General features: G+C 44.6%; 3 protein-coding genes across 6 annotated transcripts in view; 2 read left to right on the top strand and 1 right to left on the bottom strand.

Moving 5' to 3' along the window:
• Nucleotides 1-14,239, top strand: part of LOC6032991 (papilin) — a 176,027-nt gene extending 161,788 nt beyond the window's left edge. Inside the window, exons 6-18 of one of the 4 annotated variants that reach the window (XM_038248486.1) lie at nucleotides 4,243-5,334; nucleotides 5,398-5,577; nucleotides 5,637-8,883; nucleotides 8,945-9,124; nucleotides 9,285-9,455; nucleotides 9,726-10,541; nucleotides 10,603-10,770; nucleotides 10,851-11,054; nucleotides 11,337-11,869; nucleotides 11,928-12,078; nucleotides 12,273-12,728; nucleotides 12,851-13,123; nucleotides 13,293-14,239. In XM_038248486.1, the coding sequence (XP_038104414.1) occupies nucleotides 4,243-5,334; nucleotides 5,398-5,577; nucleotides 5,637-8,883; nucleotides 8,945-9,124; nucleotides 9,285-9,455; nucleotides 9,726-10,541; nucleotides 10,603-10,770; nucleotides 10,851-11,054; nucleotides 11,337-11,869; nucleotides 11,928-12,078; nucleotides 12,273-12,728; nucleotides 12,851-13,123; nucleotides 13,293-13,435 (7,614 nt within the window). In that variant the 3' untranslated portion in view covers nucleotides 13,436-14,239. The remainder of the gene's footprint in view (nucleotides 1-4,242; nucleotides 5,335-5,397; nucleotides 5,578-5,636; nucleotides 8,884-8,944; nucleotides 9,125-9,284; nucleotides 9,456-9,725; nucleotides 10,542-10,602; nucleotides 10,771-10,850; nucleotides 11,055-11,336; nucleotides 11,870-11,927; nucleotides 12,079-12,272; nucleotides 12,729-12,850; nucleotides 13,124-13,292) is intronic. The other 3 variants (XM_038248470.1, XM_038248481.1, XM_038248477.1) reach the window with 3 other exon arrangements.
• A 5,436-nt stretch (nucleotides 14,240-19,675) lies between these two features.
• LOC6032990 lies at nucleotides 19,676-22,205 on the bottom strand. The gene is made up of 2 exons (XM_001843449.2): nucleotides 20,766-22,205; nucleotides 19,676-20,707 (listed from the first exon to the last, which is right to left on the bottom strand). The coding sequence occupies exons 1-2, from the start codon at nucleotides 22,134-22,136 to the stop codon at nucleotides 19,739-19,741; spliced, it is 2,340 nt and encodes a 779-aa protein (XP_001843501.2). The 5' UTR covers nucleotides 22,137-22,205; the 3' UTR covers nucleotides 19,676-19,738.
• A 402-nt stretch (nucleotides 22,206-22,607) lies between these two features.
• Nucleotides 22,608-25,004, top strand: LOC6032989. Its single transcript, XM_038249399.1, has 2 exons — nucleotides 22,608-23,816; nucleotides 23,877-25,004. The coding sequence occupies exons 1-2, from the start codon at nucleotides 22,797-22,799 to the stop codon at nucleotides 24,909-24,911; spliced, it is 2,055 nt and encodes a 684-aa protein (XP_038105327.1). The 5' UTR covers nucleotides 22,608-22,796; the 3' UTR covers nucleotides 24,912-25,004.
• The last annotated feature ends 2,293 nt before the right edge of the window (nucleotides 25,005-27,297 follow it).

The raw sequence follows: 27,297 nt of genomic DNA on the forward strand, positions 1-27,297 counted from the left end.
TTAATTAGCAAATTAGATGAAAATAGAAAAAAATATTAAAAGGCCAATGCACAGTTGTCCATATCGCAAAATTAAGTGGAAAATGGATTTTCCGTAAAATGATGAAGTTTTGGAGCTTTGGTGTCTTCAGAAGAGTTGAACTTTTGGTTTGGTTGAAAATTAGGGTGGTTCACTATTAGGGTGATTTTGAAAATCTAACTTTTCAGGAATATTTTTGGGATTTTTTTTGTCTGCAAAAAAGTTGTTGGACTTGCCAATCCAAGCAACTTTGTCGAAGACACCAAAATTTTTTCTCGTAATCTACGCCTTCTACGACCAAATTTATAGAAATCATTTGAGCAAACCTTCAAACATCAATTTTTTTAACGTGGCAATTCAAGGTTAAGTTTTAGAGATAAGTGGTATTCGGGGCTCTTTTAAAGCTCTAAAAAACAAACCTTTTTTTGACAAGTCAATTTGGACTTAAGGGTCAAAAGTTACAGCGACTTTAAGGTAAAAAGATGCAAATTTAAAACTTAAATATCTCGAAAAGGCGCAAGCCAAACTTTAAACGGCAGGTTGCATTTGAAAGAGGAGATCCAGATCCAAACAATAATTTTACATGGAAACCCAAAATATGATCAAAAATCGATTTTTCGACACTTCCGGTCAATTCTGAGGGTATATTCGGATTTAACGGGCAAAATTACATGGAAAACATGTATTTGGACAATTTTCGAAATTCGTTAGGGTGGTCCCATAAGGTTTTCCTTTGAAAATTAGACTTTTCTAATTGAAGATATCTCGTGTTTTAAGAAAAACATCCCTGAGATTTTTCAGCGTTTATATTGCTGGATCTCCTCTTTCAAATGCAACCTGGTGCTTAAAATTTGGCTTGCACCTTTTGGAAATATTTAAGTTTTCAATTTGCATCTTTTTAACCTTAAAATCGCTGTAACTTTTGAGCCAAATTGTCAAAAATAAAAATGTTTGTTTTTTAGAGCTCTAAAAGTGCCCCGAATACCACTTTTCTGTAAAATTTAACGCAGAATTGCCACGTTCAAAACATTGATTTTTGAAGGTTTGCTCTCTAGGTCGTAGAAGGCGTAGACTACGAGATTGAATTTTGGTGTTTTCGACAAAGTTGATTGGATTGGCAAGTCCAACAACTTTTTAGAAGACAAAAAAATTTCCAAAAATATTCCTAAAAAGTTATATTTTCAAAATCACCCTAATAGTGAACCGCCCTAATTTCCAAACAAACCAAAAGTTGCCCCTTTCCATATGCAACAACTCTTCTGAAGACACAATTTTTCACTTAATTTTGCGATCTGAACCACTGTGCAATGATATGAGACTAACCCCTTATTTGGTTTTGAAGGGAGTTGCATTAAGGGGTTACATACATGTAGAAAATCACAAAATTTCATGTTTCAGAAAATTTATTCAATCCACTTAAAATATGATTTTCAATCACTCCTGAAAGTTTCATGAAGATATTCCATGATTAAGTGTAAGAGATGATTTACGCTCAAAATTTTGCCACGCGCAAAGCAAACTGTCAAACTTTGTGAGCGTTTTTCTCTAAACGCCGAGTTGATTTACGGGTTCCATGATATCTCGAGATGGGATGGACCAAATTGGCTGAAATTTGGGGTGAAGACTTGCAAGACATATTTCGTGTGCATGACGAAGCCCGATTTTGAAATTTTGCATTTTAAAAAAAATACAAAAATCAAAAACTGACGATTTTTTAAATGAAAAACACAGAAATATTTTTATCTTTTTCTCAAATATTTTTTTTTTTAAATCGGGCTTCGTCATGCACACAGGACCGGTTTAACGAGGCTTCACCAAAATTTTGAGCCGATTTGGTCAAAGCAGTGTTGAGATATCGTGGCACCCGTTTTTTGAAACTGCTAACTTCAAATATCTATATCTCGGCAATTATACAACCAAATGTCTTCAAATTTATTTGGATAATAGTTGAAAATATTTATTTTAATGCAATTAAAACAGATTTGAAAAAAGTTTAAGTGCGTGCTCAAACCAACCTTTGAAATTTTTGCCAATTTACGTGTATGTAACCCCTTAAAATAATAAAAGTAAATTACAAATTTCAACCATGATTGTCAAAATTTCGAAACAAAAATGTAGCAAGTATACAGCATTTGAGCTAGCTACTTATCAAAAACTTGCAGAATATTATTGATTTAAAAAAAATCCTCGACTTTTTCGTCTTTTTTCGATCTGTAGTTCCAAAATCCTTTTTGCAAAGGTTTGTATAAATGCTATATAAACGATGTACAATGTATTCTAAATAGTTTTTCAATCTATTTTACTTTTTTTCTCAATGATTTTAACAGAGTGGCACACTTTTTGAATTCCTGACTTTTCCAGAACTTTAAATAATAAGCATTTCATATTCAAAGAAATACTGACAAAAAAAACTGTTTTAAAAAGGTAAATAAGCTTGACTTGAAATTAGCAAGAAGTATCACAAAGAACTCATTACATTATTACAGTAATGCTATAAGGCCACAAATTCAAAAATGTCAATGAAATTTGAAAAAAAAAAAAAACAAATTTTTCGTATCTATTTCCGATAGGTGCCCCCTAAATATAAAAGTACAAAATAAACGTTATTCATTGTATTTCAAATACTAAACAATAATAGTAGTCAGCTGAAATTATATGTTAGCCCAATGATTTGTTTTTTTTTTGCGGATTTTGTTTTCTCCCCAAAGTTGTAATGAAATTTGCAATGCCCTGCATACAAATTTTACAAGCAAAACCCGAAAACCACGTGTTCAGTAGCTCACTCCACTCTGCTGAATTCGAACGCGCCTGAATGCCGGCGACGCGCACTCACCTTAATTCCATCTCACTGGACAAACAAAAAACCGCGCGCGCGCTAACACACTAAATTGCTTCCACCACGATACCCGCTGACGACGAGCCAACCCCTGTTGAAAGTTTGGCAATATTTTTCAACGCAGGCCAACAAAAAAGAGCTAAATCTGCTTCCACCAAATCTGCACCCGGCGGCCACAATGCAATGGACCGCCCTCTCGCGAAACATCTAAATTTGAAGGTTTTTTTTTCGCGGACCGCGAGCAACTATATTCTAAAAAGCAAAACCTTCACACAAAAAAGCTGAAACAGTTTGCTGACTAATGTTTGCCCTGCAAGAGTCACCAAAATAAAGCTATCGTTCAGCACTGGCGCGCGCTCGTTGGAACAAAACAAAAGGAAGACAACCAGTGTTGCCAGCCAGCTTCGAGCTGGAAAAAGTATCCTCCTTTCATATCAGAATCACCGCATCGTCTGTTTCCGGGGTGGAAACAAATAATCGCATATCAGTTACCGGTTTCCCCGGTATTTCCTTGTCCACCCGGTGTGTCTACGTGGACAGGTGGGACTTGGGCGAAGACGAGCGGAAAGCCAATAATTGTGTCGATAAATTTTATTATGTCAAAGACACATATTCAATGGCTTTCGATCCGGACTGCTCTGCTTCCTTTCCACGTGACAGGGCCAGTGTTGCCAGAGCAGTTGTACCGGGAACCACTCTGGCCGGTGAACGAGCTCTTGCAAAACTACGAACGTTTGCAACAATGCAGACGCCCGGGTAGAGTGAAAATATACCGACGCGATACACTGAAGATTGTGCCCCATGGGAGTGGGGTGCAGTCTTGCAGTTTTCTGTTTTTTTTTGTTCTGGAGTTGGGAATGCTGGCACTCAAGGGTAAAGCGCCACGTGAGGTGCCCGAGAAGTTAGGTTACCTTGATGTTTATAGTCCTTGGATGTACAGTTCAATGTCTATCAACATTGAGGTTACGCATCACGCTGTCAATACAAGATGACTGCCAATGGTGTCAATTTGTAAACTGTCAGCAATCCACTTTTGGGTGCCCGTTGCTGAACTAGCTTTTCCGTGGCGCCCGGAATCGATTCCGTCAGCAGAGGAAAAAAAAACGAGCAAAATGATTCCATTACCCGAGGACGCTCGTTTCCATCATCCGACCATCTTTGTGGCCGACCGTTTGAAGCGTTACATTACATCACCAGACACTGCGCGGAAAGGGGTTGGAAACAATTTCAAGAATTGGTTTATTAGAAGAAAGTGCAGCTTGTGCCCCTCCCATCTATTGTGTCTAGATTCGTTCCAAAGAGATGACTAATGATGACGATTTTTCACGCCTGAACACACTCAATGAAATTGAATTCCATTTCTTCCCTGTTCTTGAAACCACCATCAGGACTGTCCGGAAGGTGAGCGAGACTTCCGCAAGCAGCAATGCTCGGAGTACAACGACGTGCCATTCGAGGGCCACCGTTACCAGTGGGTACCGTACACAAAGGCCCCCAACCCGTGCGAGCTGAACTGCATGCCCATTGGGGAGCGATTCTACTACCGCCACAAGGCCAAGGTCACGGATGGAACGCGCTGCAACGACGAGTCGTTCGATGTCTGCGTGGACGGAACGTGTCAGGCGGTCGGATGCGACATGATGCTCGGATCGAACGCAAAGGAGGACAAATGTCGAACCTGCCAAGGTGATGGCAGTGGTTGCAAGACCGTTACCGGACTGCTTGACATGAACAACCTGCAGGTCGGGTACAACGATCTGCTGTTGATCCCAACCGGAGCCACCAACGTTGTCATCAACGAGCGAGGCCCCTCAAACAACTACCTAGCGATCCGAAACCTCACCGGATTCTACCACCTGAACGGCAACTACCGAATCGACTTCCCGAGAGCCATCCACTTTGCCGGCTGTGACTGGCACTACGAACGACGACCGCAAGGATTCGCCGCTCCAGACAGGCTAACATGTCTGGGACCAACCACCGAGTCCGTCTACCTTGTACTGCTGTCACAAGACCGCAACGTTGGCGTCAACTACGAATACAGCGTGGCGTCCAAAACTGCTCCCGTTGACGAACCGGACACGTACTCGTGGACGTACACCGCGTACGAGCCATGCTCGGCAAGCTGCGGCGGAGGAACTCAGTCCCGCAACGTAACCTGCAACAGTCGATCAACGCTGAAGCAGGTCGAGCCCGGCCTGTGCGACGCAGCTGCCAAACCTGCCGAGACACAACGGTGCGGTCAGGAAGCTTGCCCACCGCGATGGGTCGAAGGCGAATGGGGCAACTGCTCGCTACCGTGCGGTGAAGAAGGCAAACAAACCCGGGACGTGCACTGCGAACGAGTGGGCGCCGATGGTGCGGCGGAGACCGTTGAAGACGATGTTTGCCTGGAGCAGGTCGGCAACAAGCCAGCTACGGAGCGTGAGTGCAACCGAGGCACCATCTGTCCCGAGTGGTTCATCAGCAAGTGGTCTCCGGTAAGTCTCCTGAACATCCCTCCCATTTCAGAACCTTAACTCTAACCATACCTCTTCAATCAGTGCAACAAACTGTGCGGCGAAGGCGAACAGACGCGTAAGGTGACCTGTTTCCGCAAGGAGAACGGTCGCATCACCGTACTGGACGACAGCGAGTGCGTCACCGAGAAGCCCGAAGTCAAGCAGACCTGTATGCTGCGACCGTGCGAAGGAGTCGACTACATCACCTCCTCGTGGAGTGGGGTAAGTAACTGGACCCACACCCAAAATCACTAATCCCAAAACAATCCATCCCTCCACAGTGCGAAGAGTGCGGAACGGCCATCGAGACGCGGACGGTGTACTGTGCCTCCAAGTCGGGAACGGTGTACGACAACAAGTTCTGCGAGAACCGCGAGCTGCCCGAGTTGAAGCGCGAGTGCAAGTCGACACCGTGCGAGTACCAGTGGTTCACGTCGCAGTGGAGCAAGTGTGCGGCCGTCTGTGGCAAAGGCGTCCAGACACGGACCGTTGTGTGCGGAGTGTTTGACGGACAGTCGCTGAAGCGGGCCGATGACGACTACAAGTGTGACGCGGCACTGAGGCCGGAAGCGGAGCGGGAATGCGAAGGACCCGCGGAATGTCCTGGGCAGTGGTTCACGGGACCGTGGACGGAATGTTCGAAGGAATGCGGTGGAGGTCTCCAATCCAGAAAGGTGCTATGCATCGCCAACGGCACAGTGGTAGCTGAAACAAACTGCAAGGTGGATACCATCGAACTAAGTACGGAATCCTGCAACAAACACGATTGTACCGAGGATGAGATCATTCCGGTGGATGTCACAAGCAAACCGCTGGAGGAGGACGATTACGACGATGAAGAGTGGTGCGAAGATGAAGACGAGGAAGCTACCGAGTCTCCGGATGGAGTGCTGATGGTAACAGACGATTCAACTCTTGTCGAAGGCATTGACATGGAATCATCTCAAGGTACAACCGAGTCGTCGCTGGAAACAGATGAAATGATGCTAAGCGATGCAACTGGTTTCGAGACGGGAGCCACCGATGTCGATACGTCAACTGATGTTTCTACTGTTGAAGGATCTGGCATGGATATCGACATTCGAGTTGATGATTTGGAAGGATCTGGCGACGATGCATCGACCATTGCCGATTCGTCTTCATCGTCTGTGGAGGTATTTTCGACTGATGCTGATTCCACTGGATCTACTCCAGATGCTTTGTCGTCTATTAAAGAAACAGAATCTTCAGCTTCGTCTAGCGACAGTACAGATGCGTCCAGCGCTGAAGGGTCGTCTACCCAATCAGCTACGGAATCATCCGCTTTATCTTCGGAATCTTCGATATCAGCTGAAGCTACAACAGAAGCCAGTAGTTCCGTTGAATCCAGTTCCAGCCCGTTGGATGCTAGCTCAGATAGTTCTTCTACAGATGCTACCTCCGAGAGCTCATCTTCAGACGTAACATCGGAGAGTTCAACGTCAGACGCCACTACAGAAAGCTCCACTTCCGAATCTACCGATGCCAGCTCAACGACGGATGCTTCTTCGCTATCTGATACATCTGAAAGCTCTTCAACCTCGGCCAGCTCGGAGGCATCCACTGATGGAAGCTCTACCGATGCTTCCTCAGCAGATGAGATAACGGAATCATCGACAGATGTTTCGGACTCGTCGTCAGACTCCAGTTCTCTCGACGTGTCCACCGAGTCTGCAAGTGAAAGCTCGACTGTTGACGCTGAATCGAGTTCCGATGCTTCGACTGATGCTACAGACACTTCGGATGTTACCGAAAGCTCTGATGCTACTTCCGAGTCTTCTGGTACCGATGCCACGGAAGAGACGCAGTCCACTGGACCAACGGAATCGACGGTTGCCGAGGAAACCGTTTCTACGGTTGAGTCTTCGAGCACTGAAGCCGTTTCAACTGAGTCCTCCGTCAGCGATGCTTCCGAATCGTCAACGGAAAGTGTCACTGGAGCTAGTGACATGTCAACCGAATCATCGACCGACGTGGAAAGCAGTACGTTCGATATTTGGCAGCGAGGAGGAGACGACGACGAAAGCTCCAGCACTCCATACACTCTTACGTCGATCATTGCGAAGGAACAGAAACCAAGCAAGTGCAAACCAAGGCCGAAGGCACCTCCAAAGTGTGCTTCTTCCAAGTTCGGATGCTGTCCGGACGGAAAGACCAAGGCGAGTGGACCGTTCGACGAGGGTTGCCCAGTGCCGGAGACGTGCAAGGAAACCAAACATGGCTGCTGTCCAGATGGAGTTTCTCCAGCGAAGGGCCCCAAGAACCGAGGATGTCCCAAATCGGACTGCGCGGAATCGTTGTTCGGATGCTGCCCGGATAAGTTTACACCATCGGAAGGCAACGACTTCGAGGGATGCCCAGTGGAGACCACTACGATTGGTGGATGCGTTATTAGCAAACACGGATGCTGTCCGGATGGGGTTACCGAAGCGAAGGGAGCCAACAATAAGGGTTGTCCAGGAGTTGAGGAATCGACAGAGGTTAAACCAGAGGAAACGGTCACTGAACCGGGCAAGAAAGCGGAAGAAGCGGGATGCGACACATCGGCACATGGTTGCTGTCCAGATGGTGTTACGGCAGCTAGCGGACCAAATGGAGAAGGTTGTGCGGTGTGTTCAAGAGAACCGTTTGGATGCTGTCCCGATGGACAGACACCGGCGCATGGACCTAACCGCGAGGGATGTTGCCTGGAGACTCCGTACGGATGCTGTCCGGATAATATCAACCCTGCTCGTGGTCCGGATTTGGAAGGTTGCGAGTGTGAGTATTCACCGTACGGATGCTGTCCGGATAATACGACCGCCGCTCGTGGTCACAACAACCAGGGCTGTGGGTGTCAGTATTCGGAGCATGGTTGTTGCCCAGACAAGGAGACTGACGCTCCAGGGCCCAACTTTGAGGGATGTCCGTGCCATGCGTTCCAGTTTGGATGCTGTCCGGATGGTGTCACACCGGCCAAGGGACCGCACAACCATGGTTGCCATTGCTCGTACAGTGAGTTCAAGTGTTGCTCGGATGGACAGACGCCAGCGACGGGTCCGAATTTTGAGGGTTGCACTTGTGCTTCCAGCAAGTATGGATGCTGCCCAGATGGAGTCAACGAAGCGCAGGGAAGCAAATTCGAAGGCTGCGAAGTGGTACCCGAGTCTCCCCAGAAGGCTTGCGTGCTCAAGAAGGACATGGGCACGTGTCACAACTACACCGTCAAGTACTTCTTCGACGTCGAGTACGGAGGCTGTGGACGATTCTGGTACGGTGGATGCGGTGGAAACAAGAACCGATTCGACTCGGCCGATGAGTGCAAGGATGTGTGCGAAGCACCGGAAGGAAAGGACAAGTGTCAACTGCCCAAGATCACCGGACCATGTACCGGGTACTACCCGATGTGGTACTACGACACCGATCGGAACACGTGCTCACAGTTCACGTACGGTGGCTGCCTGGGTAACGCGAACCGGTTCGAAACGCTCGACGAGTGCAAGAGCTCGTGCGTGGTGGATGATTCTATTCGTAAGTAGATGGATTGATTGGTTGGGCTTTAGGGAAAACTGTACGGTTGTTGTCTTTGCAGCACCATGTGATCAACCGAAGGAGAGCGGACCCTGCAACGGAACCTTTGAACGGTGGTACTTTGACAAGGAGCGAGATACGTGCGAACCGTTCCACTACGGAGGCTGCAAGGGCAACAAGAACAACTATCCGACGGAGAGTTCCTGCAACTACCACTGCAAGAAACCCGGAGTACACAAGCGTAAGTACCATCTAGACGTTCGACAGTCGCTTCGGGATTGGTTTGGCCCCTTGGTGTTGGCACTAACGACACGCTATATCTTTCTATGTGTTTCAACCATAACCTTGCACGACTTGCAAAACACTCTTCTCCCTAACCATAAAACGCATGCACACTCCAGCGAGCTGTACACTGCCGGTGGATGAGGGCAGATGTGACGCGAAGCTGGCCCGTTGGCACTTTGCCCGGGACGGTAACAAGTGCGTACCCTTCTACTACACCGGTTGCGCTGGCAACGATAACGCGTTTGTCTCGCTGGACGAGTGCGAAGAGCAGTGTCCACCGAAGGTCGGTAAGTAGCTGCACAGAACGAAGCACCACACGCAAGCGCACCGCCTGCTTTTGGGATGGAATGTGCTTTTGCAAAAAGAAAAGAGAAACTATTTGGCCTGCGGTGACAAAATTTTCAGCGAATCTGTACCAGCGCATTCCAACTGAGAAAGAGGATATCAAAATTAGTCTACTGAACAATACTAATTGGTTTTGGCATTTTTGAACTAACTTAACAAAAAAAAAACCTTGTGGGAGGATCAGACGAGTAACCGCTGTGAATTGTTTACAGAAAAGGACGTCTGCTTCCAACCGGCGGAGATTGGCGAGTGCCAGAACTACACGGCTCATTGGTACTTTGACACGAAGGAGTCTCGCTGTCGGCAGTTCTACTACGGAGGATGCGGCGGAAACGGTAACAACTTTGTCGATGAAGAGGCCTGTAACCAGCGTTGCGTTCACGGAGGAGAGCCGAAACCCGAGCCACAGGTTCCGGAGCCACAGCCTCAACCAGAGCAGCCGGGTCGCTTCGACATCCGGTACTGCTTCCTGGAGCCGGACGCTGGTGATCGGGAGTGCAAGCAGTACGAACGCCGGTACCACTACGACCGAAACTCGGGCACCTGCATGGACTTTACATACACTGGATGCGCAGGAAACGAGAACAACTTCCGCAGCTTCGAAGAGTGTGACCATGCGTGCGGTCGGGCGGAGGATGCCTGCAGCTTGCGTCCGGCCTACGGACGTTGCGCGGAGAATGAAACTCGGTGGTACTACGACGGCCGTAGCCAGCGATGCCACGAGTTCACCTTCAGCGGATGCCACGGCAACGCCAACAACTTCAACACCGAGCAGGAGTGCTCCCAGCAGTGTCAAAGCGGAGAACCCGAACCGGCACCAGCTCCGGCTCCAGTGGCTCCTTCGGACGGTGGCGTTTGCGACGAGCCTTACGACTACGGAACGGGCGACTCGCCGGTCATCGTGTACGTGTTCAACAAGGAACGCGCCTCGTGCGAACAGAACTACTACAGCGGAGAGGGCGGCAACGGGAACCGGTTTGGCTCGCAGGAGGAGTGCGAGCGCCTGTGCGGCGAGTATCGAGGAGTTGGTGAGTTTTGGGTCACCGATCATGGAAGGAGTTGGGTTGACGTAATGGTTGTGTCTTTCAGATGTTTGCGTCGACGCGAGGGATGCCGGACCATGTGACGAGACGATTCCACGCTTCTTCTACGACTCGCGGACGGTTAGCTGTCATCCGTTCAACTACAGCGGCTGCGAAGGCAACGGAAACCGATTCGCGACCATCGAAGAGTGCCAGACCACGTGCGTCAAGCAAGGTAAGAGCTTTGAGTTTCTTGTCTTTGTAAACAATGATACAGCCAACAGTTTTTGACCCCCGTGTTTGTTGCTGGTTCAGATGTGTGCATGCTTTCGCCGCAAGTCGGCAACTGTGTCGACGGAGAGCGGCCGCACTACCGGAAGCGCTGGTACTACGACCCCGAGCGGGAGACTTGTTTTGCGTTTTTGTACAGCGGCTGCACGGCCGGTTCCAACCGGAACAACTTTGTCTCGTACGACGAGTGTCGCGATTTCTGTGAAGACATCGAGTGTAAGTCGGCTCGTCGGCTGTTTGGAGAAGGATGCTGGGTTTTCTGTTTCGTCATCGTCATTTCGTTCCACGTTTCGCCATCGACATTCGCTCTCTTTTTCTCACTCATCACATCTTCGACACATTCCATGCGTGATGGTGTTTCTGTCCTTTGAAGCTTGATCGTCACTTTGTTTTGTTGGTTAAGAGGTCGCTGGTACTAACCCTGCTGCTGCAACGGATTCTTCAAAACTAACTCGTTGAATACTTGTGTTTATACGAACCTGCTAACGCTCGCCTTCTGTCCGTCCACAGTCGACAACGAGGTGGATCCCTGCGAACGCTACAATGACGAGTGCCGCCGGCTGCACTGCCCGTACGGGATGGCCCGATCGTACAACGCCGACAACTGCGAGCAGTGTTCGTGCGAGGAGCCATGCGCTCAGCAGCGCTGTCCGTCGGGCACGGAGTGTGCCGTCGATCTGCAGAGTGATCCCACCGACGGAGGTACCGTGTTTGTGGCCATCTGCCGACCAACCTCGAAGCCGGGTGAGTGCCCACGGCTGGTCAACGCTACCGTGTGTCAGGACGCTTGCCGTACCGATGCCGACTGTCGCAACGATAACAAGTGCTGCCAGGCTGGCTGTGCTACGGTTTGCGTTCCTCCAGCGGAGCCGCTGACGGAGCGTCCGCCATACGGAGTGGGTGAACCGGCGCCACCGGTGCTGGAACCAGTGCCCGAAGAGGAACTGGACATCAAGTCCGAGGAGGGTGGTATCGCCACGCTGCGGTGCTACGCCACAGGATTCCCACCGCCATCGATCCGGTGGAAGAAGGGTGAAGTTGTGGTAAGGATACAGGTGGCGTTAGCGCAAGTTGATCGGTAATCATTGTTTTTTGAAACAGCTCAACACCAACCAGGGTCGCTTCGTGCTGACCTCCAGCGGAGATCTCCAAATCGTGCAGCTACATCGAACTGACAGCGGAACGTACGTGTGCATCGCCGACAACGGAGTCGGTGAGCCGGTGCTACGCGAAGTGAAACTTCAGGTCAACGGTAAGTATCCCACACTGGTGAAGGATGCTCTGTTTTGTTCTAATTGCTATCTCTTTCTTTTCAAAACGCTCTTGAATTTTGTTTGGTTTTTGTGAACCTTCCTCTTGATTAACACTTACACACGAATTCCTGGTTTGTGGTGCACACCTCTAACGCTATGCCTCTAACGCTCACTGCCTTTTCGCTCGGAAAAGACCCCGTTCCGCGGGATGCTTACATTGTGGGTGAGATCAACGCCACCCAGGTGGTGGAACTGAATCAACCAACGCAGATCCGGTGCCCAGCCGGAGGATATCCCAAACCGATCGTAACCTGGTGGAGGGAAACGTTTATGATGCCGATCAAACTAATCAACCGCGACTACTCGCTTACGTTTACGCGCGTCCGGCTCAGTGATCTGGGACCGTACGTCTGCCAGGCGTACTCCGGCGCTGGCAAGGGTATCTCCCGGACGGTGACGCTCAAGGCGTACGGACCGGTGCAGCTGGACGACCAAGTGGACGAAAAGTACCTCCGTTACATCGTCCACGGTCGCCCGGCTCCACCGCCCACGTACCGACCAAGACCACCGCCGGGCGGTTACCCACGGCCGACGCCCCCGGTGTACCATACTCCGCCTCCACCACCACCGGTACACAGGCCCGACCCAGGTAAGTGACGACGCGCACGAGCTGTCTCGCTTCGCTCGGATTCCGCTAACCGTAACCGTAACCCTAACATCATTCTGCCCTACCCAAACGCTTACCTTCAAAACCGTTCTCGCTCTCTCCAGTGCCTGTTTCCGTTGAGCTGGAACTTCCGTACGGAGCCCAGTTCGCACCGAACAGCAACATTACGCTGCGCTGCCACGCCGACGGGTACCCGAGACCCACGGTCAACTGGTACAAGGACGGCCGCATCGTGGAACCGTCCAACCGGATCTACATCGAGGATGACAACACGCTGCACGTGTTTGGAGCGCTGCCAACGGATGCCGGCGCGTACCGGTGCCTCGCCCGAAACGAACACTCGGACGCGTTCCAGGAGAACACGGTCCGCGTCGAAGGTGAGTTTCCGCTCTCTTCTACCGAACTGTCAAACTTATTCACCAAGATTGTTCAACATGAGGTAGTGTGATGCACTCTAAACTGTGTCTAGTGAAAACAGGTGAAAACGTTACCACAAGCATGATTCACCCAAACCTTCCCACCTCTCTCTCTCCCTCTCTTTCGCAGGTGTCTACATCCCGCCCGGCTGCACGGACAATCCGTTCCTGGCCAAGTGCGCGCTGATTGTGCAGGCCCGGTTCTGCAACCACAAGTACTACGCGCGGTTCTGCTGCAAGTCGTGCACGCTGGCCGGCCAGTTGCGTCATTGATGAACGACCTCCTCCTCCCCACATTGCAGATGAATGGACAAAATGGTGAACGAATGTGAGACGGTGTGAGCGTGAGAGTGTGTGTGTGTGTGTTCAGATTGCAAGTGTGTGAAATGTCGTCACCTTCTAGAGTAACCTTACAAGAGAAAATGGCAAAATTACAAAATTTCTAGATAACAGAAAAAAATCAAAAAAGATATTGGACTCAACTTTCCAAAGTTTATCGCTTTTAGTCAAATTTCCAAAACCAGATCGTTTAAGTCTTAGAAAAAAACGTTGTTTGCCGTTCATGATGAAGCAAGCTATTCGCGATTAGGTCCCGAAAAAGAAAAAAAAAACTAAAACAAACTCATCGTTTTAATTGTATTAACGCTGAAAACCAAATCCCCATCATCTATCGCGTCACCAACGTTCTTGCGATTTAGGCTCTACTAGAATAGTATAGAACAGCAGCACAAACAGTCAAACTTGAAGCTTTCCAAAAGGTTGCATTTAGTATTTTGTGAAATTGAATGAAACAAAACCAACTTTCCATGTCAAACCCGTTAAATTAAGTGTAGAACGTCGAGGTTTCTTTTCACTTTGTAACTAAAGCACTAAACAGTTAACAATTTGTTGGACGGGAGAATTCCCTTTCTCGAATTTTGAATGTGTAAATATTTGAAACACCTGAGCAAAAAAACCGAATGGCTCGGCGTTTGCTCCCTGTGGTTAACCTTACTTTATACACGACTAGCACACGCTGTTCACTGCTAAATTAACGACAAACTAATGAAACAATAAAATGTAGGTACTATACATGAAGCAATAGTGTAATTATTTAACAATATCACATAATTTGATTCGCAAATCGTCGAAAAACGTCAAATGTTGTGTAAAACGGGTTCAACCTCAAAGTAATGCTTGTGAAAATCAATTATGATCAGTATTGGTATTCTCGCGAGAAACTTCTCACCACGAGTCCCGAGCTGCCGAGACCCAGCAGGATTCTAGTAGAGTTCTTACAGAGCTGGATATTCTTAAAAAAAAACCAGGAATTTTTATATTCAGAATTTCAAAAATACAAATCTTGAAAATTTGTATTTTTGAAATTCTGAATTTTAAAATTCCAAGTATTTCAAACTTTCGGTATTTTTCAATTATAAAAGTTTTGTGTTTCAAATTCTTGATTTGTTGAATTTCTTAATTTTAAAATTCCTTGATTTTTTTTATAATTATTTAATATTTTTAAATGTTTTTTTAAAGTTCTTACAAGAAAAAGTATTTCCTATCTTTAAATGACCTTTTCAAATACTGTCCAGACTCGATTATCCAAAACCTTATTGAGCAGTTCTCTACGGAATCGGTATTTTTTCTTTAATTTTATTTTTTGTTGTGGTTTGGTTGAGCGTTTTAGCAGAATGCATTACTGTGAATACAAAGAGACGAGTTGTTCCTTTTAATTCCGCTATATATAGCTATATATATAGCGGAATTAAAAGGAACAACTCGTCTCTTTGTATTATTTTTTGTATTTTTCAATCCGGCTGAAACTTTTGTGGTGCCTTCGGTATGCCCAAAGAAGCCATTTTGCATCATTAGTTCGTTCATATAATTTTCCATACAAATTTGGCAGCTGTCCATACAAAAATGATGTATGAAAATTAAAAAATCTGTATCTTTTTGAAGGAATTTTTTGATCGATTTGGTGTCTTCGGCAAAGTTGTAGGTATGGATATGGACTACACTGAAAAAATAAAATGATACACAATACACATCATATAGTAAGTGTTGAGGTATATAGTTTTTGCCATAATCTGCATTATTGTGTAGATAGATGAGTCCAAAAACATCAAAAAATACATTTTTAATTAAATTTTCTGCAAAAAGCGAGGTCGGGGCAAAATGCACCGCTGTGAAGCTCCTTTGTAAAAACAGCGGTGTCATCTAGTGGTGACTAGTGAAAACTGCTTTTAGCCGGTGCATTTTGCCCCATGTTGTGGTGCATTTTGCCCCGTTGTTGTAGTGCATTTTGTCCCGATGTTGCGGTGCATATTGCTCCGCATTGTTGTTTGAAATGAATCAAAAATATTTTTAGAAATCTGTTATTTTTAAAAAATTTTGAGGTTTTAAAAGACTTTTTTCACTTGGATGACGTTGAATAATAATTATTTATGAACATCTAACGAAATTCTTTCAAAGAAACGCTGTTATGGTTGAGAAATCACAGTTTTCCCTTAGGGGGTGCATATTACCCCCTGTCCCCCTACTATAATTTTTTGATATGTGTCCTCTAATTGCCAACATTCCAGAAATTTTCAGAATGGGCAAAAAATCTTTGACTGAGTTATGATTTTTTGAATCAATACAGATTTTTTCAAAAAATCGAAATATTGGTCGCAAAATTTTTTCAACTTAAGTTTTCGATGTAAAATCAACAAATTTGCAATCAAAAAGTACTTTAGTGAAATTTTGATTAATTGCACCGTTTTCAAGTTATAGCCATTTATAGGTAATTTTTTTAAAAATAGTCGCAGTTTTTCATTTTTTTAAATACTTTTGAAAAGCTGAGAAAATTCTCTATATCTTGCTTTATTGAACTTTGTTGATACGACCCTTAGTTGATATTGCCATGCAAAGGTTAAAAAACAGGAAAATTGATGTTTTCTATGTCTCACCCAAACAAACCACCATTTTCTAATGTCGATATCTAAGAAACTAATGGTCCGATTTACAATGTTAAAATATGAAACATTCAATATTACGCCCTTTTGAAATGTTAGTCTTGATTTTAAATTTTTGTTTTTTTTTTTCCTTTGCATGGCAAGATCTCAGAACTAAGGTTCGTATCAACAAAGTTCAATAAAGCAAAATATAGAGAATTTTCTCAGCTTTTCAAAAGTATTTTTTTTCAAAAGTTGGCAAACATGGGCACTTATTTAAAAAAATGAAAAACTGCAACTGTTTTCAAAAAAGTTACCTAAAATTGCAAATTCAATTTTACATCGAAAAATGAATTTCGTTTCGTTTTCGTTTTACGGAGCAAGGTGGGGGGCGCGGCCTCAAGTCAGTCCAAGTCCGGTTTCTTGTGGAAAAAAGGGTAGTGGCCGAACTAGTATTGCATACCAAATGAACACCACCGGAAGATATAGGGGATCGGGAGGGGGAAGGTGAAAGAAAATTAGTGTAGGTGTGAGTAGTAAGAATTTGGATGACTTGAGCAGTTTCGTTAATCTAACTTTAAAACTGAATATAGGAAATCTGAAATTATTATTCAATCAAAAACTCAATTGAGATTTATACAAAGGGAACCTATGATGTATTTCAAATCTAAAGGTAATCAAATAAATTAACTGGAAAATGAAAGATGAAAACTAACTTGTCAGGGGCATTTTTTCTGGACCCCGTCCTGTCGCGTCCGTCAGTAGTCTTGTCGTACACTGCAACTAACTTTAATTTAACTAATCATTTATGTCCAATTATTCATTTCAGAAAAACTAACTAACTTGAAACAACAACCTCAACTAAACTGTCTGAAAGTAACTTGAATCTCAAATCCCCGAAATTTTAATTACAAACTTTTCATTGCCTATTTTTGAAACCTGTCTTGCTGCTTCCAAAAACAATAAACATTAATGAAACGTTCATATTTTACAAGTTGAACACTCGTTGTTAAGACGAATATTTCGTGCCTTCCATTTCATTAGGGCACACAAGCTCTGCAAACAAGAGTGTATCCCTATCATACCTTATGTAAACTATCATTTGAGTGAAAGAGACACAATCCTGTTCACACTTGTGTGTCCTTTTGAAATGTTAGGCTCTATTTGATCGTCAAAACTCCAGTAGATCCTCGATTCGCAACAATGATCGATACAACCATAATCCGAAAACCGTTAGTTCAACAGATTAACGAATTTTGTCCGATATCATTTCATTATTGATTGATCGAGACTCTATGGATTTTTGACAATTCAGAATGGTTAGTATACCACTTCAATTGAAATCAGAAATTCTGATAGCATTACTAAACTGGCTTACACATAACTGAAGTCTGGAATTATTAAACAACCTAGAAAAAGTTACAAAAAACTAACTATTCCTCCCCATTATCAAACAGTTTTAAACCTGTTTCTAACAGATTTTACGAACAAGAATATTGAGACTCGAATAAAAAATTTCAATATCTTGTAATTTTACATATTATAAAAGCTGTGATTTCTATCAACACAAGTATATAAATATAAAATAAATGTGTGATATATATCAACATCGGAAACCATCTTGGCAAATAGCCCTGAAACGACGGCAACGTGTGGTTCCATCTCCAGGGAATTTTACATCGAAAAATGAATTTGAAAGATTTTTGCCACCCATTTCGATTTTTTGAAAAAATCTGTATTGATTCAAAAAATCATAACTCGGTCAAAGATTTTTTGCCCATTCTGGGAATTTCTGAAAAGTTGGCATTTGATGTCCTCTAAAACATATCAAAAAGTAAAAAAAATAGAAATAGTGTTTTTTGCAAATCAATTTTTAGTGACAAAAAGTGAAATTAAAAATCACCACATTTTTTTACTGTGTACCATTTTTTTTCAGTGTGGTCCATATCCATAGCTACAACTTTGCCGAAGACACCAAATCGATCAAAACATTCCTTCAAAAGATACAGATTTTTGAATTTTCACATATCATTTTTGTATGGACAGCTGCCAAATTTGTATGGAAAATTATATGAACGAACTAATGATGAAAAATGGCTTCTTTGGGCATACCAAAGGCACCAAAAAAGTTTCAGCCGGATTAAAAAATACGAAAAAATCGAATGACCGAAATCTCAGAGAATTGCTCTATTTATACGAAGTTTCAATTATCCGAAGTTTGATTATCTAAAGGTTTGTGATGGTTGTATGAAACTTTATTTTCGGCTTTTTTTTAATTTCATTTCATTTGGCTTTGAACATCAAATTCGAGTTCTGGGACCTCATATATTAATTAAATTTGAGTGTCTGATTGCCAAATCAAATGCAATTTTCAAGATTCTGAATCTGAATCCGATCATCCGAATATTTGATTACCCGAAGTGATTTTTTCCGAGGCCTCCAAATAATCGAGTTTTGTATTTATTTATTTTTCTTCTAAATATCTTAACCCTCTACTGCCCAAATTTTTTTTTCGAAATTTTTATTTTTCTCGTGTTCAGGAGGTCATTTTGAGCAACTTTTGTTCTACGAAAAACTTGACTTCTCTTGTTTTATGTTTTTCTTGTTTCATTTTTAGTATTTTAATTTGCATTTATCATGTTTAGTTTATGTTTGTTTTTGGTAGTATTTGGCCTTCTCTACCACCTCCTATCATTACATTTTGCCTATCTATTTTTTTCATGTTTTTACAGTAACTTTTTCAATTTTTTGCATGTTTTTCACATTTTCTGCTATAAAATGGAACCATTATAATTTAAATTGTAAATACCTAAATGCGCAGAGGCATAGTCTGGGGCACTAGAAAAATTACTGCATACTTCTTTTTACTTAAAATATTGGAAATGTTAGTAAAAAACACAGACAAAGTTGACCCCTAAATAATTTTTTTTTAAACATTGGCAAAGTCACATAAAACAAGTCAAACTTCCAACCCTAAAGTTTTCCAAAATTTTAAAAGTTAGATCAAAAATCAAAAAATTTAAAAGAAGATCAAAAATTTGTTGAAAAATGGATTTTTGGCGATTTTTTAAATCGAAGCCCGTCTAGAGGCGGGGTTGCAACCGGTTGGGTTGTAGAGGGTTAACTTTCAAATGCCCAACAAGCATTAACTTCTATAAGAGAAAAAAAAATCCGAAAAATATTCCTGGAAAGTTAGATTTTATAAAACACCCTAATCGTGAACCAAGCCAAAAGTTGCCCCTTTCCATTTTACAACAACTTTTCTGAAGAGACCAAAGCTCCAAAACTTATTTTTTTGTCTTAACATAATTATGCGATCTGGACTGTGCAGCGTAATGAATCGGAATAGATTGGAAAGGAAATGATTTCACAGGAACTTAAATTGTGATTTGTACGTTGCCTACATTTTGGCGCATATAAAAAATTGCCCAAAACTGGTAAAATTAGCTACTTTTTCACGCAGGGAAGATCGTTAATTTTCTTTTGTGATGTTTAGATGTTCCACGCATCTTTCGAAGCTCCAACAAAGAAATGAAAAAAAAAAAATCATTGATGTATGCCTCACTTACCTCAAAAAACAACTTTGATTGTTGTTAATATCGGGAAATTCAAGTTATTTTATTGTTACGATACCTTCGACAAGGTACACATTCATCCTGCTTCAATCCAACGGGATCTTCACCATCTGGCGCCAAATGTCCAAAACCTTGAGAAGGCGATTGCGAATCTGTTGCTTCTCCAGTGTACACTTTTGCCCTGGCCAGGACCGGAGTTCCGTCCATCCGCGCCAGTTCCAGTTGAGCAACCCCGCCGGGACACTTCCCGCAATCAGTGCCTCCAGCAGGGCAGGCTGCGGCTGTCCATCACGCGCCACTTGCTCCAAAATGTCGGCCTTTTTGTCCGATTCGAGAAAGCGCTGCTTCTTTCTCAGTTCCTTCAACTGGTACGGCCTGAAGGCTTTGTTGGGTCTCTGTTTTCGTATGGCCAAGATCGCGTGTTCTGCATCGTTCGGGTCTCCGTACTCATAAAAGGCCACGCCATCCTCAAACCGATTGCAACTGGTCACCCGGTCCGGTCGCATAGCGTTCCGCATGAGGGAATCCAGCGGAATTGGGCGTTCCTGTTTTATCGGCACCACGATCGTTCTGCCTCCGGTCACATCAAAGAAAACTGGCTCCCGGCCCGGGAACACGTTCAACCGGTGGCCGTAGTAGCTATCGCGGTGGCACAGTTCGATCGCTGTCGCGGCATCCTCCCGCGAGGTAAAGTAAACCAGCATGTCAATCAGCTGATTGCTAATGGCTTCGCAATCGTACGGGATGAAAATGCACGTGGCCAGCAGGCCTTTCGCGGCGAAATACTCCCGTATCTGGTCGTTACGGCGGTCGCCGCGCAGCACATTCACCCGGAAGTTGAACACGTACACCGGCCACAGGTGCGCCAGGGGCCAGTCCGGGTCACAGCTGGGGTCGACGGTGGTCGGGTTGAGGTCGGCGGCGCAGTACGGACGAACCGTTGGGATGAACGGTGGCGGCTGGTTGAGGGATGGGTTTGCGGGCGGCACTTCGTCCACGTACTTTTCGGGATCCACGGCGAATGTTGGCGGTTCAGGAAACGGGAGCAGTTCACCCTGCAAAGATAGGGATATATTAGTAGAACGTACTTATTGAAATTGCTTTGTTACTCACCGCCACCAGACAAGCCTTGGCCAGCCCGAGCTCCAACGGTGGACAGTACAGGGCACCACTGCTCTGCGGAATCATCTCCATCATTTGATACTCGATCGCGAGCATTTGGTAGAATAGCTCTTCTTGCTGGCGCCTCTGCGGATCAGAAAATTTCTTGAGGGCCAGCAAATTCAGCAGGTCATTTCTCGCGTCCAGATATTTATCTTTCAGCTTGGCCAACCGGCAGTCCATCGTGTTCGCCCGGGTCCATTTGTTTTTGTTGAGGATTCGATTCGCTTGGTTGCGAACAACTCCTTTCAACTGTTTCAATGTCATCGCCTTTGGTGCCGGTTCTCCCTCAAGCAGGACATTTCCAGTAGTTTCCACGGGGCGCTTTTTGCCCTGGCCTCGTTTTTCTTCCATAAACTGCTTTCTTTCCGTTCGTTTTGCCTTAATTAGCTTCACCACTGCTTCCGGTGGCGGTCTCGGCTTGTTCATGTTCTCCCAGGAGCGATCCACACTGGGTGGGATTCCGGCCAGCAAAGCTTCCAGCACTTCCTGAGGCGGAGTCATTGCCATGAATGTAAGCTTTTCGCGCATCACCTGCATCAAATCGATTCGAACATCCCGTTCGAGGAATCGCTGCTTCATGGTCGGTTCCTGCAACTCAAACGGAATCCAATACTCCGTACCGCGCACGGCATTTCTCATCGATTCCTCGTTCCCAAATTCGACGATCACATCGACAATCGACATTCTGGCCACCGTATCGATGGCATGACCCTTGTTCCGCAGGATCAGCTCCACGACCGATTCCGACATGGCGGCGCATTTAGTTTTTGGCAGCTGGAAGCGAATCGACCGCGTGTTGTCAAAGTACTCCGGTGTTCGACCGGGCCAAACGTTCAGCCGATGGCCGTAGTAGGTCTGCCGGTGGCAGGTTCGAACCGCCCACTGGGCGTCCTCCTTCGAGGTAAAGTAAACCAGCATGTCCAGCAGCAGCGACGATCGCTGAAACTTTTTAAAGTACAGGCAACCTTCCGGTTCTCGCATGAAGATCATCCTGACCAGCAGGCCTTTCGCAGCGAAAAAGTTCGCAATCTGCTCGTTTCGGGCTTCCTCCGCAAAATTGTCGAGCCGAAAGTTGGACACGTAAACGGGCCAGTAGCACGCCAGTGGCCACTCCGGAAGGCATTCTGGATCCGGGATCGTCGGGTAGAGATCGGCTTCGGTGTAGGTTGGGGTCGGGCCAGAATCACGTATCACCAGCTCCTCCTTCGATGGATCGCTTCCGGCGGGATTCCAGCCTCCCAGCGGCTGCTCCTCGTCGTCACTTTCGTCCGGGCAGGCCGGATCGTAGTAGCTGTCCCCCGCGGGAACGAAACGCTCCATTTTTCGATCCGAAGCAAAGCTTTCCGAAAAACGCGCGAGAATCCAACCAAAACAAAACGCGGTTTGACAGTTACATAATAAAAGACTCTCTCGAATGCGCCCGAAAGATATGCAAAATGCTAAACATTTAGCAAAATCACTTATCTGAGACGCACTTTTGCTCTCAACACGAGCTTTTTATAGCAAAGTGGTACTAAAAATTCCAGGATTCCAGTGCTCGCCACGAGAAGTCTCTTTACTAGAGAAAAATTCCATTGGTGTTTTGATTTGACTGCCTTTGTTTTTGGATTAAATTTACGAAAATTACACGTTTCGTTCCAAAATCCTAAAAAAATGGAACGCTTCATTCCAGCGCCGGACAGCCGTTACGATCCGGAGTTTCCGGTTGACAGTGATGACGAGGAGGAACCGCTCGGCGGCTGGAATCCATCAGGAACCATACCACCACAGCTGGAGGAACCACGAGAACCGATCGCACCTCCAACCTACACCGAGGCCGACATCTACCCGACGATCCCGGATCCGAGCTGCGAGCCCGGGTGGCCCCTGGCATGCTATTGGCCCGTTTTCGTCGCCAATTTCCGGCTGGACGATTTAGCGGAACAGCCTCGGAACGCCCAAATAGCGAGTTACTTCGCCGCGAAGGGCTTGCTGACCCGGATGATCTACATACGGGGATCGATCACCAGATATCAACAGCAGTCGATGCTGCTGGACATGCTGGTTTACTTTACCTGCGAGGAGGATGCGGCCCGGGCGATCCGGTTGTGCCACCGGGAGAGTTACTACGGCCACCTGCTGAACGTGTGGCCCGGTCGGACGCCGGTCTATTTCGACGTGTCACGATCGGTTGGATTTGGGCTAATGAAAAATTACGTTGCGGAAAAATCGGACACGATCGTCGAACTGATTTTACGCAAGCATCACGGACCATGCGTCGAAACTGTGGCCAGGTTCAGCGAGTGCGATGTGGTCGTGGAGTTTGCCAACGCCAAGTCGATGTGGGCGGCGATTCGTTACACCCAGTTTTGGATGCCGAAGGTGCTGACGCAGGCGACCCAGAAGCAACGTTTTCTGGAACGGGACGTTGGGCCGGAATTGCTGCAGATGATAGCGGATAACCCAGGCTTCCTGGACATGGTTCCTCCAAAGGAGGTGCTTCAGGAGCTGTTGACCGGCAGGATCCCCGCCGTGGACAAATCTTGGGAGCATGCGGCCAAACCGAGAGCTATTCCGGATGATATCAAGACTAGGTACAAATTGTCGAGACAAAGAAAAAAGGACCAATTGAAACGGAACTACCAAAGAAAGCGCCAAGGTGGCGAACGTGGCAACGTACTGCTGGAAGGCGCTCCACCGGAAAAGAAAGCGGCAAACTTCAAGGAAAAACGAGCCAAAGTTAGACAGGAAGTCGATCGAATCCTGGGCAATGGTCCATCCGCAGCGGACAGGTTCAAGTTTTCCATGCTGAACAAGAGGAACAAATACATCATGCTAAGGCAAGCGATGCTGGCTGCGGTGGGGCAAATGGTGCCCAAAAGCACTTCGAACGAGGAAATGGATCTGTTCTACAAGATGTTGGCCTTGGAAGAGGAGTTGATGGATTTGTTACCGCAGTGCGAGGAACACTTTGGTTGTCTTCAATTGGAGAAAGGTCTCTCGAGTGCGGTTCTATTTGCGGTAAGCTAGACTAATTGTAACTTTAACCGAGCGCTCTTGTCAACCCTTCCGCTCTTACAGGGCTACCACCTTCCCTTCCCGGAGTGTCCTACGCCGGAAAGTGTGGAACAATTCCACGAAGACATCCAACCCCCTAACGGCCCAATCACGTATCCACCCTCCACGGTCATCCCAACGGTTCGTCGCTACTCGGCGGCAGATCTGCTACCGACCGCCCTCGACTCGAGCTGTGAGCCCAGCTGGCCGTTAGCGAACCTTTGGCCGGTTTACGTGGAGAACTTTCGGCTCAACACGCTGAACGTGGCGCTTCGCAACGAACAGATTCACAACTATTTTGCCGCCAAAGGGCTGCTGGCCACGCGAATCTTCATCCACGACCTTCCGAAACAGCCCTTCTTTGTTTGGTATCAGAAGAAGGCCATGGTGCTGGACATGTTGGTTTATTTTACCTCCCAGGACGATGCCGATAAAGCAATCCAGTTGTGCCACCGCGATAGCTACTACGGTCACTACTTGAACGTATTCCCAGGGCGCCGGCCCGTTTTCCACGACGCCGAACGCTCCGGTCAAACAGAGATCACATTTCAGCCGCAGATGAAAATTGCCGAACACCCGCGGCTGATCTCGTCAACCTACTTCGAAGAAAACATCCTGGAAGCGCTCCCGCAGGACATTTCCTGCATTACCAGACCCGAGAAACGGTTTGTAATCTTCGAATACGTCCAGCGTGACCGACTGGAAGCCACCCTGCCACGACTAGCCGAAGATGTCCACCGTAAAGCTCGCTTCCTAACCAAGCCAAGGCGAAAGCAACGCTACCTAGAGTCAGACATGCGAGATCACATCTTGGAACAGCTTCTCGGCGATCCGCTCTTTATCACTGCGCAACCCAAGCCCGAGTTGCTGGAAGCGTTGCTTGCCGGAGGCGTACCGGCGGCGCTGCTCAACTGGAACTGGTTCGGTTGGCCCGGTCCGCGAAAGCTGGGAATGCACTTGAAGCTCTGTGCCAAGATCGGCGAGGTTAAAAAAAGCATTGCGGAAGTGCTGCTGGTTTGGAAGGATATGCAGAGTGAAATTTTCAGAACTGGCCAATAACATATTAAGAAAATATTTAACGATGAATTTCATAAATACATTTGGATTAGTTATTTTACGTTAAATAAAGCATTCATTTCGCCACATTGACAATAAGGTAGTTTGCTCATTTCAATTATCTAAATATTATTAACATCATTACTTATTTTTCTTTCCATTAATTTCGCTGACTAATTTTTTTTAAACTGTTGCAAGTATTTTTAATTTGTTTGTCAGGTTTGAACTTCAATAATAAGGAAAAATATTTACATCGGCCTTATTTGTAAATTTAAAAACCTCAAAATACGTTATTTTTGTATTTTTTTTTTAATTTATAAATTTTCGACTATTTTTTTATTTTTGAATTGGGATTCGGTTTGAGCTATTTTTAATTTCAGTATTTATTTAATAACCTTTTTAATTTAAAATATCTAAATTATTTTTTTTTTGAATTTTGGAGTTATTGATCTTGGAGCTGAATTTTAGAATTTCAGAATTCCAAAATTTTTGAATTGTAGAATTTATTATATTTGGGACTTGAGAAATAGAATTACTTATTATTTTTGAATCTGAGGATTTTGGAATTTTTAAAATTTGAATTCAAACCTAAATTTCTAAACAAATAGTAGCACAAAATGCGAGTAGCATCATTACAGTTATGGCACTATTGACATTAGGCTAAATATCAATGAATTTATAAAAAAACCTAAACTTTTACGTTTTGTATCGAATGTTGGTCCTAAAATTAAATATTTGTAAAAAAGATTAAAAAGACAAAAACCTGAAATAACATTTGCAATTGCCTAAACTGACGTGCTACGCATAATTTTCCCATATAATTTTTGATGTAATGTAAGATTTTCATATTTAAAATTTGAGTAGTAGTACTAGTACTTTGATAGGAAACTCTTTGAAAACAACACCAAGTCTGCTTGTCCCATCGTTACACTTCTACGCATAATTGGGCCCTAAAATTAAGCCTAAATTTGTGATATTATCGTTCACAACGATAAAGCTAAACCCTCTAACGCCCAGAGCTGTTTGCTTATCGTAAAAATAGTAAATGGCTTAATTTTGGTACAATAATGCAGGAAATACTTTACTTTGAACCACAAACATCGAATTGGCACAAAAAAGTAGAATTTGAAATGGTGCACCAGAGCACCATCAGGAAGATGAGCAACTTTTTTTAAAACCACAAAATCTCGTTTTCTTCAAATCTATTGGTTCATTTGTTTGAAAACGCTTCGAAATGTGTTAAAAACTACTTATTCTTTGCTGTAAGACCATATTTCTGAAGTATGAATTAAAAATTCTAAAATCTTTGAATTTTCAGGTTTCTTTGATTGGCTCATTCAAAATTCACAAACAACCATTTTCATGAAAAATGAGGAAAATAATAAAACTATCGGTCTAATAACAATGTTTTGTCTTGTTCATGAATAGTCAAAACGTTTATAAACTTTTGTTTTGATAAAAATAAGCTTTTTCTGTAATTTAGAAAAAAGTGCTCCTGAATATTTAGTTGCTCATATGCCTAGGTGGTGCTTTGGTGCACCAAATGAAAAAAGGTTGAAAAACACTTAAAACCGGTCAAAACTCACAATGTTATTCACAGGGGCTCTTGTCCAAGGTTCAAATGATAGCAAAACATTTTTTGTTTCATAAAATTTTGTGTTTGGTAATTTTTACGGGCTTTCGAAAACAGGTATTATTTATTTCCCTAAAATTGGCCCATTTTTGTTTACATTTCACACTGTAACTTTGCCTGTGCTTAACCAAATTTGATGAAATTTGGGGAGATGTTAGTATACATTCTACATGAACACCTGCAACTTAAAGCACCATGAAAAGTTGTGTCAGTTCCGAGATATTTTTTTTTTTTTTTATTTAAAAATATTTTTCTGAGTACAGTGACCCTTTGTACGACCGCAAAGAATTTAAAATGGATTTTTAAATCATTTAAAAAGACATAACTTCGCGGCCAAATTCGCGGCCCTTCCTGACAGAAAAGGCCCTATTTGACAGCTTGTTCCAAGGGGAACATAGTTGATCCATCGAAAAATGTTGTCTTGTCCATTTTTTGCATTAAAATCAACAAAAGAGATCAGAAATGGGTTTTAACGGTGCATTAAAATCAACAAAAGTGATCAGAAATGGGTTTTAACGGTGCACAACAACCAGCTTTTGCACCCAGATTTTTGTTACAGACATTTTAGTATCTTCAAAACTACGGGAACTATCGATATAATTTGTTATTCATCCCCTAGAATACTGTCTACACAATAATTTACAACAAAGTTTTACTAATTATAAAATCATATTTTTGCAGGATTGTGTCCGTAAGTTTGAAGCCATAAAAATAGTTCACAATAACAATGATGTGATATTTGTTGTAAAACAAAAG

This window comes from Culex quinquefasciatus, chromosome 1 (assembly GCF_015732765.1).
Source record: "Culex quinquefasciatus strain JHB chromosome 1, VPISU_Cqui_1.0_pri_paternal, whole genome shotgun sequence".
NCBI lineage: Eukaryota > Metazoa > Arthropoda > Insecta > Diptera > Culicidae > Culex > Culex quinquefasciatus.

Coding starts and splice junctions, on each gene's coding strand:
- LOC6032990 (XM_001843449.2), bottom strand. CDS start 22,136: ATGGAGCGTTTCGTTCCCGCGGGGGACAGCTACTACGATCCGGCCTGC. Junction 20,708..20,765: donor CCAAGGCTTGTCTGGTGGCG/GTGAGTAACAAA, acceptor CTATCTTTGCAG/GGTGAACTGCTCCCGTTTCC.
- LOC6032989 (XM_038249399.1), top strand. CDS start 22,797: ATGATCTACATACGGGGATCGATCACCAGATATCAACAGCAGTCGATG. Junction 23,817..23,876: donor CGAGTGCGGTTCTATTTGCG/GTAAGCTAGACT, acceptor CCGCTCTTACAG/GGCTACCACCTTCCCTTCCC.